This window comes from Ciconia boyciana, chromosome 10 (assembly GCF_034638445.1).
Source record: "Ciconia boyciana chromosome 10, ASM3463844v1, whole genome shotgun sequence".
NCBI classification, from domain to species: domain Eukaryota; kingdom Metazoa; phylum Chordata; class Aves; order Ciconiiformes; family Ciconiidae; genus Ciconia; species Ciconia boyciana.
In genome coordinates this window covers 15,977,656-15,989,921 of record NC_132943.1, presented here as the reverse complement: position 1 = coordinate 15,989,921, position 12,266 = coordinate 15,977,656, and the positions used below count along the sequence as shown (strand labels likewise).

Sequence of the window (12,266 nt, the reverse complement as noted above, 5' to 3'; positions counted from 1 at the left end):
CAGTGACCCAACCTGAGCTGGCTTTGGTGCTCAATAACTCCACACAACACACCACCTCTCCTGTCCTGAGTGACCACCACAGCAGATGGAGCCCAAAGTCATGGACTAAATGAACTCAATGGACATTTTAAAGACATTTTATAGGGGTGGTCCATAGGCTAAGGGAATGATATCTGTGTATCATATCAAAGGATGGGAAGGGGGGGGGGTGTTAATGAGGGTGTATTGGATAGTGTGGTACCTGAGGATGACATAAATGGTATGGAATAAGGGGTGGAGAATGTGCTGGTTGTGGCTGGGATAGAGTTAATTTTCTTCACAGTAGCTACTATGGGGCTATGTTTTGGATTTGTGCTGGAAACAGTGTTGATAACACAGGGATGTTTTCGTTACTGCTGAGCAGGGCTTACACAGAGTCAAGGCCTTTTCTGCTCCTCACCCCACCCCACCAGCCAGTAGGCTGGGGGTGCACAAGAAGTTGGGAGGGGACATGGCTGGGACAGCTGACCCCAACTGACCAAAGGGCTATTCCATACCGTATGGCATCATGCTCAGCATATAAAGCTGGGGGAAGAAGAAGGAAGGGGAGGACATTTGGAGTGATGGCGTTTGTCTTCCCAAGTAACCGTTACGTGTCATGGAGCCCTGCTTTCCTGGAGATGGCTGAACACCTGCCTGCCCATGGGAAGGAGTGAATGAATTCCTTGTTTTGTTTTGCCTGCATGCGCGGCTTTTGCTTTCCCTATTAAACTGTCTTTATCTCAACCCATGAGTGTTCTCACTTTTACTCTTCCGATTCTCTCCCCCATCCCATTGTGGGGGGAGTCAGCGAGCGGCTGTGTGGTGCTCAGTTGCCGACTGGGCTTAAACCACAACAATCCCATATAACTTTTGTTTACGTGTGTGATATATTCAAGGCAATGATTATGTAAAACAACACCATTCTTATTATGTTTGGATCCTTGCCCTAAATAATTGTATGGTATGATCACAGACTGATGCTTGTCATCCTTGGGATACTGAAGATGAGGAAGATGCTTGCAGTAGTACCACAGATTTACATTATAGCCTGGACTTGGTGACGAAGATGGCACTGGAGATATCCCACAGCACCTCTGCATTGTAACAGAAGAATTCTCTTCTGTTTCAATATACAAATATACAAGTTGTCTTTGAATGGTCCACTCGATCTTGAAGAATCTGTTTTTCCAAGAAAACAGCAAAATACTTTATTTCTCTTAATTCTCAGGAAAGTTTACATTTTACTTCCTTTTGTTAAATCAGCTGCGTCTTATCAATTCCATCTCAGTCACACCAAGCGTGAAATTTATATCCCCCTGAATTCAATCATCGCTTAACATAGAAACAGGTTTGATCAGCAGAGTCAGTATTTCCTCCGTACAATTAACAAACATGAACATACAAAGATGAGCACAAAGGTCTCGCATAACAGAGGTTTTGCCCACTTTTCAAAAGATTGAAGCTCCAGCAGGCTGATCCCTCCTACAGTAAGCAATAATGGAGATCGGCCTTCAGCTCCACCTCTCTAAGCAACATGTCTGAAAAAAATCCATTAAATGCTTAAGCTCCTAACACATTTCCAAAATATCCTTACTACTCCTTTAACTATCTGAAGCACATGAAATTTCCAGCAGTTCTGCTTCCATTTTTCAGAACTTACCGAGATTTAAAAAAAAAAAACAAAATCAGAGCCTATTATTCCACGTACTAACTTCAAAGTACACATTTGCAGAAATAATTCAGAAATATTTAGACACTAAAAATCCATAGGAAGCTAAGGAGAAATTATGAAATACTTAAAAAAAAATTGGTTGCTCTCTACTCTTTATGAGAAAATCTGGGTTTCCTGTCAGGTTTCAGCTTAGGAGGGATTCAGATAATTATTTAAACTGAAATGTGTCTCTGGTAGATACAGACATTTCATCATTATATTGTCCTACTGAACGGGCAGCATGTCGCATGAGGTGTACCATATCTTCATTATAAACGTGCTATGCTGTAATGGCTAACAAGAAAAATTGTAAATGATCTACTTAAGTAAAAACAGCTAGCATATTAAGGGGATGACATGTTCTGATGAATCAAATAATTTTTCCTTCTCTTTCATTCCCCTCTAAAACTTCAAAGCAATCAAATGTTGTTTATGCATAAAATTTAATCCTTTCATCAATCTGTAGTTTGATTGAATTTGCATACTCTATTTCCTATAAGTCAATGTGAAGAGAGCTTCAAGTAATTGAAACCATTTCCCCTCCAGTCCTCCTATCTTCGCTGTAATATTTTCTATTAGTAGCTCTATTATGCCTAATATCCGTAATGTTGGCAGATTAGAATTTTCACTTAATGCAACCTGTATTTATAAACCACTAGGATGAAAAAAAGAACAAATACAAGAAAGAGGAAACAATAATTACCTGTCTTTGATGCCACACAGATCAATGTGTAAATCACTAAAATTCCCGAGGGAGCCTTGCTGAACTAAAATGAGGTCCTTGGGCTGGTTATCAATAAAGATGAGCCTCATACAGCCTTGAAAAGCAGTAATGGGATTTAAACATTGGGAATCGGTGAAATTGTCAGGGCACCCTGTGGGAAAAAGAGAAGAGGCAGAGAAGAACATTGGAGTGTTCATCTATTTCTGCTGGGATTTCCCGATGCAAGAACTCAGAGGCTCATTATTCCAAGTGTTTTCATTCCTTGTGCTACGCAACCTTCTGTGTTATAAATCCTTCAGTAAGAAAAAAAAAAATATTTTTTTTTAAGAGAAAAAAAGAGAGCAGTCACTGGAAACATCAGAGTATATGGTTTTCACATGTGCTAAGCAAAATCAAAATGTGTTTTTTTTCCATCTTCTTTAAACTCCACAGTTGATAGCGACTGACTCCATAAAAAAAAGCAGTGCAAATTGTAAAATCACTCTGGGTTAAATTCTGCTGCTGAGGCAATCCACAGAATAAAAGGATGAAAGCCTGTGGACAGCAAGCAAGAAAACCATTTGTATCTGAGTTTCCTCAGTATCTGGCCAGCTCTGGGATCCAAAGCCTCCTGCATGTCCTCACTTACTGCTGTATCCAGAGGGTTCATTGAGATCAGAGCCTCTCTGCGGTAAGCACTACACAGAAATATATTAGATAAAAAGACAGTTGATGACATTCCCTTTATCTAAATTAATGTTTCCACTCCAAAAAGCAGAAGGTAGTATTTTTCAAGACTCTTCTTTCCATTTTCAAAATTGAGCTAAACCTACATTCATCTCCATGACAGCACAGTACCTCAATACCTTTGTAGATTTGAGCCATATGTCAATTAAGCTCTGAAGTCTAAAGTCACTGATCCTGATCAGGATAGTGACATCTACAGGAATGCTAATAATACTAATAGTCCTCAGGCCTTTTAACTAGAAAAAACACTTGTGGCTAATACAGCTATGTAGCTATTGCATGTTTTGCCAGCTAGATGTAGGTACCCATTGGCTACCACTACCAGTAGTCCACTTTTACAGCTGTGTTAGCAGTTCTGCTCGTTTGCTCTCTGCCAGGGTTGACCAAGACCCTTCGATCTTCCCACAATGCTGTATGCACTGCAACTCAACAGGGGGTCTAAAATCAGTTATTACAACATTTGCTTTTGGCTGCGAACAGAGTGCACCTGGGGAGAAATCAATGGCGAGCACCTGAGGATCTGCATCATGAAAACCTGTCCTGCATCTGTCTGAAACAACCTACCTCCGAAATAGTAGCTGTTCCCAGAGTAGATTCTTGAGACAGTGGTTGCATGGCTAGCAGTGGCAGCATTGTTATCCAGTGTCAGGGTAATGCGATGTCTTCTGGCATTGATGTTAACAGAATGCCAAAGCCCATCATGGAGATTGGTGCCTGGCAAACAACAAGTTGGAAAAGTGGGGAAAAAAAAAAGGTACAGGAGACAACTGTGTTCTTCCAACCACCTTTTGCTTCCAAATTCTGACCACGAATGTGCAGCTGACCCCAAAATAGGGAGAACTGGCAGCTGAAAAGAACTCATTACCTCTGGAAGCAAACTGGCATAGAAGAAAAGGCGCGAGAAGATAAAGCTTTTGAGAGTATTTAAGTAGGTCATCTCACATTTTAATCTAACCTATTTCTGGTTCTGCAGGCACTCAGCAAGCTAGGAGGGCCCTTCGCCTTTCTGGTAGCACATTATTACCATTTTGTAGGTCTTTATGTCTTATTTTCAGTCTGTTGGAAAATGCTTAATAGCTCACAGGAGCGTGCAGAGAAGACCTCTGTTGACCTTCTGGTACTAAACACATGCCTGAGATTGCAGAGGATTAGATTCAGTGAGATAGTCATACCCTGTCTCAGGCTCCAATATGAAACCTGACAAACACCAGTAGGTACCAGTAGGATTTGTGTTCCTTAAAACCCTTCAGCACTAAGTTAGCGTGCAGTCTTACTGAGGGATGTACCAAAGCCTTTCTATATTGGATTTTGACACGGGTCTTGTGAGAGCTGGGCTTGTTGCTCTGACCAGGAACCTATGACGGTACATGAGAGATTATGGTATTGGGCAGCCTCCTTCTCTTCTAGACACTTGTGCAAAGTGGGAAATAACCTCTCTGTTTCCTTATTCTGAAAATCAGTGTTGCATCTCATGGCTCTTGAAATAGCACCACACAGCTACAAAGAAACTCCACATCCTCTATTCTGACAGCCATGAAAATAAGTGGGCAAGCTTCTGAGCTCACACACAGTGGTGCAAGATCAAAAGTAACCTAATTACAGCTCAAAATACACTACTGTCAGGCTGGAGTCACCAAGACCAGGTGCAGACAACTAGTATTTACTCCCCTCCCTAATGGAATATTTTTCATTAATGTAGCTTTCAGAAGAAACAAATGAACACCTAATGACACAAAGAAGTGTGAGAACAGTTAAAAAAAAAATAAAAAAATTGTGGGTGTTATGTGTATGAAAAGCCATTTCATTATGAATTTGAAAATGAGACCATTTCCACAGCAATGGCTGTTAATGCATGCACAATTTCCATAGAATAAGAGGCTGGCTTCCCAGCAAAAATGGATGATTTTTCAACTAGAACACATCCGTTTTGAAGTGAAATACGTTGTTGAAGTTTGAAAATATGTCAAAACAAAATAGGTCCCATTTCAGGCAAAAATAGGTCCATTCTTGAGCAAGCATGAGTTTATTGTGAGTACCTGACATCTGCAGAACATGGCACTTGCAATTTCTGCATATTTTCCATGTTTAAGCAGGCAGTTTAGCAATGTTTTGGATAGCACCAAAGGCTGGGCTCAGGTTCATGATTTCAGAACTACATAAAAACAAATACACCCAACCAAATATTGACATTGTCTCAGCTTTGTCAACAATTTAATTAGGACTGCAATAAAGGCTGGAAACTCAGTTTTCAGTGTTCAATTGCAGCAGGCTAAGGCTGTAGCAATCTACATGAATAAGGATAGATACAGGGCTGCCTCATTTTCTATCATAAAGGGGAATGAAGCACGCATACGGAACAGCTCTGCTTTGACAACTCTGTCAGATTTTATCTCTGCTTCTTTTAATAGACACATCTGCCCTCTTTTAGTCTGTACTGGGAATATTTTAACATTACATAATTTTAAACAGCTGCTCTTTTAGAAAATATTATTATTATTTAGTTCCATCTGAGTTCCATCAGTCTATTACTCATCCACCTTTGGAAACTGGGTATTCAACCTATGCAGAAAATGAATTTCCCAGTCTCCCACCCAGCATGGCTGCATAGCAGCAAGTGATTTGCAGAGCCCCTGGGCTAAGAACATTTCTGTCTGGGATGCCAGCATGGCTTATATAGGTGACACTGGGATGGGAGCTGGGCCACTCTGGTCCTGTCTCTGTTGTACAGTCTGAAATTGTTTCCCTGTTGTCTCTGGGAGCCAATGTTCTGGTAAGTGTTTACAAGCAACTTCACCTGAATTTTAGGTCAGAGAGGCAATGCCATTTCACCCTCTTGCATCCTGCCAGCTGCACAAAGCAACTTGCAAACTGGCTAAGGAGGCCAAGGAGGGAGTGTTGGGAGAGGAAGCCCATAATCAGTCTCTCTTCTGAGCACAGCATAAAGGGAGAGCATAAAGCTACAGTCAGAGGAAGAAAATAAGCTCTGAGGCTGCCTTAACTTGTGCTGGGGAATGGTGCAGTGGCTGAACTGGCTCCCAGCTGACTTCAGCACAGTCTGAGGATGGGAAACAAGAAGGTCTTCATGTGACCTGACTGAAGAAAATTTATAGCATGACTGTTAAAAAACACAGAGGCTGAGCTAGTCGTCAGGTACACTGAGTCTGGAGATCTCAGGATGCCAACTTTCCGTGCTTAGACCTACCTCAAGCTGCACAGAGTGGTTCTACCACTGGAAAGCAAGAGAAAATTTGAAAAGAGAAAGGAAGATTGGGTGCTTCCTTATTTCACCATCATTTCATCCTGTGGGGTTGGACCTTTGCATTTTACAAGGGACAGATAAGAGTAAACAAAACTAAAGTACCTTCACTGATTTCCACTGGGTTCTCCGTCTCTTTCTGAATAAGTAGCATCAATCTCCCACTATGAAGGTAAACCATGAGAGGTCCCGAATTTTCAGACAATTTGGTGAACAGAAGTAAGCCGTCATTATTCCATGTTCGAAACTGGAAGCTGACTGACAAACCATCAATTTGAGGAGTGCCGGGTAGTAGCAAGTAGCTTCGACTAGCGCTGACAAAGGTGATAGGAACAATTTGTGGTTCTGAGCAGGAAAAGGTGACATTCCCCTGCAAATAATGAAAATCAAACATAATCAACATGACAACTTTTTTTTTTGGTCATCCCAAAACATCCATAGTTAAATAAGCTCATTGGATTTCTAATGAGCCTCAAGGTTGCAATAGGTATTGTTATTCAGACACAAATCTTTGGAACTCATTAGGAAATGCATCTGTCCATTCTGGGAAAACACATCTGACTTCAGAATTTTACTTTAACCCCAAATGGAGGCGGGGGAGGGGAATATCAAAAATCAAAACCTCAGTTCTTAGAATGATCTAAAACATGTCCAAATGTCCCAAATGAAGACCATGCCTGGGTGCAGAAAGGCTCATTTGGTAGCCCAGACAGACCATCTCCACATGGCCACATCTGCTTTGTGTCTCCCAGCACCTCCCATTTCAAGCTCAAGTTCAACTTTATGTCAATAAAATCAAACTCATTTGGATCTATGTTGACTTCAGGAGCTGACACTGAAGCACTAGCAAGTCCACCTGAACCTTCATGTGCTGCAGGATGTGATACACGTCCTGCATTGGCTCTGCACTGATGGGACTACAGGGGTGTGAAAAAGGCAAGCTGCAAGTGAAAAAACAAAGCATCCTCCAGTGCACAGGGATCCAACCAAACAGACTAGATTTATCCTAAATATAAGCCAAAATGCAGCCATTAATGACAGTGCTTTTTACCCATTTACATCAACGCTACATAACCTTAAAAGTAAAAACTCGCTCATCTACTTGAATCTAGTACACAAGGTGAAACATGAGGCAAATTTCCTTGGTTTAGTTCAAATATTCAATATATAACTTGCAGTAGCACTACTGGTTATGTTTTCTTTTACTCAGAGTGACGCAGCCCTGTGCTACTCCAAATAATAAAAGTCCACTTAACAATAACAAAAATAATTAAAAATAATTATTCTGAAATTATTTCAAAATTCATAAGAAAACGCAAAGAAAAAGTAACTTGAATACAGCATTTATAGTGGGATAAAACAATAGTGAGATTTGCTGGCCAGTTCTAGGTCTCATGGTTTCCATGGGACTTTTTGAGGAATTATTAAAACATTACATACACAGCAAGCATGGTGAAATCCAACACCATTTCAATGCCAAACTTAGTTGATTACCTCAGTCATCCAGCCCTGAAATCAATGGTGCTATTTGCCCAGAAGAGCAGCACATTTTCTCAAAGCAGTCAGCAGAATCTGTACCAGCATGTATCACTGTAGTTTGTAGACAAACAGACTCCACCGTTTTGTTCAGTCGTTGTAGATTACCCAACCAGGTCATTCAAGTCATGTAATAAAACCTTAACAATATATAAAGCTGGGACGCATTTAAGGAGCCACGTCTTTCAAAGCCACTCCAGGAGATTGCTGCAGCCAGCTTGCTTTGAACTAGGCTGCTTTGTAAAATACCAACTGGAATCTGATTGGAGTAAAAGGCTTTTTAAGTCTTTTTGGAGTAAAAGATTTAAAATAAGCCAATAAAGACCCTGTGTAGTCAATATGCTTTCAGCTGTTTGCAGCAGCACCATAGGAAAGTACCCCTGATGCATATGCATGGGCATTGGAGTAAAAGGCTTTCTCCATGGCACTGCTTCTCATCAGAGCTGGTACCATGCTCTAACAGGATAATTATAATGACCAGCACTTGATGGATGTGTAGGAAGTTGCACAGTGCTCGGGGAATTCCTCTCTGAAATCTCAGACAGCTGATGGAACTGTTCCCTATCACTGTCAAATGCCTTTCTAGTCTTTATTTTAAAATTGAAAATTAATAAAGTGCCAGAAAGAGACCAAGTTATCACTGGATGAAACAACCCTTGATAGATATATATCAAGCTATTTATGTATTCCCTGCCCTGTTAGGTGCAGAATGCTACATACCAGATTTAGCAATGGCAAAAGGTATCCATGGGTATATCATGTTAGCATGAGTTTTGAGACATAATCCAAAGCTTATCCAAACTCACCTGAACATTAGTCAGGTGGGAAGTAGAATAGAAATTTGCTCTCAACCTTTTAAGAGTTTCTACTATCTGCTGGGTTTTGCCTGCATAAGAGATACCACAGGCTTTTTTTGTTATTGTTATTATATTTCCACCTCCATTTTCAATCAAATTCGTGACAAATTACGCTAAAAAAAGACAGTCAACTGCAGTGTTATAAACAAATATGGTTAACTTTCTCTGGAGTTTTTTAAAGGTTTAGACATTTAAAATGCCGATGACAAATTTTCTTTGGAATTTTAGATGTTTACAGTGATTCAAGTAACTCCACACAAAGTAGTAAGATATTTACAGATCTTATACATACATAGCACCAGAGCTTGGAGGAAAGTTCAAACGTTATCTGAGTCTCCACTCAAGTATCTAATTTGCTTCACTGGCAGTGGGAGGCTGTAACAAAATGCAAGGCTGTAGAGGGGAGTATTTGCAACATCAGATAGGATTTTTGTCTCAAAGCTCTTTGCAGATTTTACCTACCAGCAGAACAAGCAATACCTAGACTGACTTAATGGTGCTGGAGAAGGTGAATGCTAAGATGAAAAAACATGTTTGCAACGCACAACAAACTTTCAGACGAACTTACAATAAACCAGTAAAGACCCCATGTAGTCAATATACTTTCAGCTCTTTGCAGCAGCACCAAAGGAAAGTATCCCTGATGTATACACATGGGCCTAAATATAAGGTCAAATTTCTGTCTGCTTTGGATACGAGGTTCTCAGCACGTGCAACTAGTCCTAAACTGATGAATTGCTGTGACCCCTTGAAAAACTCAGCAACACTCTCTAGTCATTCACACTAGCTAGTAATTCATGCCATCTAGGATCCGCACAGAAGTCTTGTACTGGGACAGGAGCGGTAAAGAGTGCTGGCTGAACCCATGGCCAACGCTGGGATATATGGGCAGGACCTATGCTTCTCTTCCCATGCTTAACCAGGTGAGACTTCAGGTTCTGTAGCCTCTCCATTGACTACACTGAAGCAGAGCAGATGTGATCCCACCTGCCACAAGAACAAGCAGGTGGGAATGCATAAAGGCAGTGCTGCGATGTTCTGCATGAACAGGACTAAAGGTACATTTGGGAGATAGAAAAGAGACATGTTTGCCTTTTGGGGGAGGATCTTTTAACAAGGTATTTTTGTTACTCTTATTCAAGAATTGAGATCTCCATGATGTAAGGGACAATAACTAATTTTAGTCAGAGCTAAAAACTAGCCAGGACATTTGAGAAAAAAATGTTAAATAAACCAATTGATGCCTTGGGAACTTAAATCAGTTCAACTGACTCATTTAGGAGGGAAAAACCTTCTCAAAGCAGCACTTCCAGAGCAAAACCAGATGACGTAGTTAATACATACAAACAATAGCTGCTGACGTCCTTACACCAACCAACGCTACCTACCTTCCTAGACAAAACAGCATGAAAATTTGAAGAAGAAATACAGAATGGTTACTTTGAAAAATGTTCGTCCACTGAAGTGGGATAGGTTCCCATTACAAAAACTGTTAAATTTGCCCTGAGTGTTATTCTCAAACAAATTATTGCAGCAGGTCTAAGTCAGAAAAGTAAACAGCTCCCCCTAAACCTGCATCTGATCAGGAGCATTTTGCTTTAATTGGCAGCAGTTCTGGAACTCTCCAGGGTACATGCAAGACTTCTGGCAGACACTTGATTTTATAAATGAACCCAGTTTAACTGAAAAGTAAAAGCTCATTGGCTAGGAAATGGGATAAAAAGAGCTTAATCCCTAGAGAAAATAAAGGAGATGCTCAGCTCTATCCAGCTGCTGGAAACTCCAGCTATCATGTGGCATTTGAGAATTCCATCGAGTCCATCATCTCCAGACTGATTAATAACTCCTCTAATAAGCAGTGAAATCTTTCCAAAAGAGTTCTTAGTGTTCTTACAAAAAGAACCTTCTGAACCTAGAAATGCAATGGAGATACTTTCAATTTGTTCACCGGCTGCCATGCAACTTGTCCAAAGCCAAGAGTGCAAGCACACAGATTTCTGCAGGCAGAGTACGGTTGCAAAGATGGTTCTTGTTCAAGATGTTCAATGAACAGGTGACAGCATATTACAGCATTTTAAGGGAGAATCAGAGCCTTTCCTATTAAAAAGAGAATGGAAGAACACAGTTGCTAAGTGATGAGGATAAAAGTGGATTACACAGAAGATCCTCTGAGCCATAAACGTCATCCAAAACTGACTGGAGTCTTTCCAGTGACTTCTGCGGGACTTCAATAAAACCTATATAACTTTAATGAACCATTTCAGTCTTTTCTAGCCTTTCTTCACATAGTATTATGTACTGTTGAATGAAGACAGAAGACTGCTACAACACCAGTCAGGGCAATTGGTGGCATGCTTCTTATACATCCCCCTCGGTCTCACAGAATACTAATCAAAAGTAGTATGTATCTGGGAAATTATTCAAACTGACAGCTGAACTGAAATCCTCAACATTTAGCCTACCAAAGGACACAGGCCAAGATCACAGCTTGAACAGGAAGAACAATAAATGAGTATTTCTGAGCTCTCATTCTACCTGTGGGTTAGAGCATGAAATGGGCACTTACTTTCCTCATTAATCACTCTATGGATACTATCCAATAAAAAGGATATCTTGTTTTCTGCAGAGGATTAGAAAGGAAGATTTCATATGACAGGTAAGGGAACTAAAATCCCAGGCCTGGCTGAGATACAAATGTGGATAAACTGGCAAGAAAATCTCCAGCTTGGAAATTGGAGGCCTATTTCTAGCTGTGAAGAGACTGAGGTTGCAGACAAATTTGCAAAGAGAGTAACAGAGGAAAAAGGTGACCTCTGATGCAGTTTTAAAAGGATAAGATGAAAGACTGTCATTCAACTCTGAGCAACTGGATTTTAAGAATGAGGGAGGTCCCTTCAAATCCTGTTTTTAAATTGACTATCTCAGGCAGAACAGATGTCAGGAGACCCACAGATTTCAAGTGCTTCTCAAGTCAAGACATTACTAAGCACTGAATGAAAAGCAAATCAAAGTGAGATACCAACTCCAGCCTACTGACATACTGGTGCAAACTGTCTTCAATCAGGATGTGGGAGCACTAAGACACATGGTGTTACTTGAGTTAGGGCTAGTCCACTGAGTGAGCAACTAGTCCATCCCAAGAGAAGTTCCTATACTGAGGTGGGTTTCTCTTTCTCTGAGCAAAATTTCATGATGGAAATCTGAAAGCTTACCTGATCCAAGTTTCATTTAAACTAACATATCCTTGTGATAATCATCCCTGTGATAGAGAACTGCCCGATCTTCATTCACTCTAGGTATCACGTATGTCAATAAAACGCTAATTGTTTATCACATTGACTTAAGTTGTTTACATTAAGATAATGTTCCTATGTGGAAAAAGTAGCATTTAACAAAAAATAACGCTTTGAAAAAACTGAAACAACTGAAGCATTG

General features: G+C 40.4%; 1 protein-coding gene across 1 annotated transcript in view; it reads right to left on the bottom strand.

The window, feature by feature from the left end:
• CNTNAP5 (contactin associated protein family member 5) overlaps positions 1 to 12,266 on the bottom strand; it is a 293,622-nt gene that overhangs the window by 130,684 nt on the left and 150,672 nt on the right. Inside the window, exons 8-10 of the mRNA XM_072874139.1 lie at positions 6,544 to 6,808; positions 3,747 to 3,896; positions 2,436 to 2,607 (exon numbers count right to left, since the gene is read on the bottom strand). Of these exons, the coding sequence (XP_072730240.1) occupies positions 2,436 to 2,607; positions 3,747 to 3,896; positions 6,544 to 6,808 (587 nt within the window). The remainder of the gene's footprint in view (positions 1 to 2,435; positions 2,608 to 3,746; positions 3,897 to 6,543; positions 6,809 to 12,266) is intronic.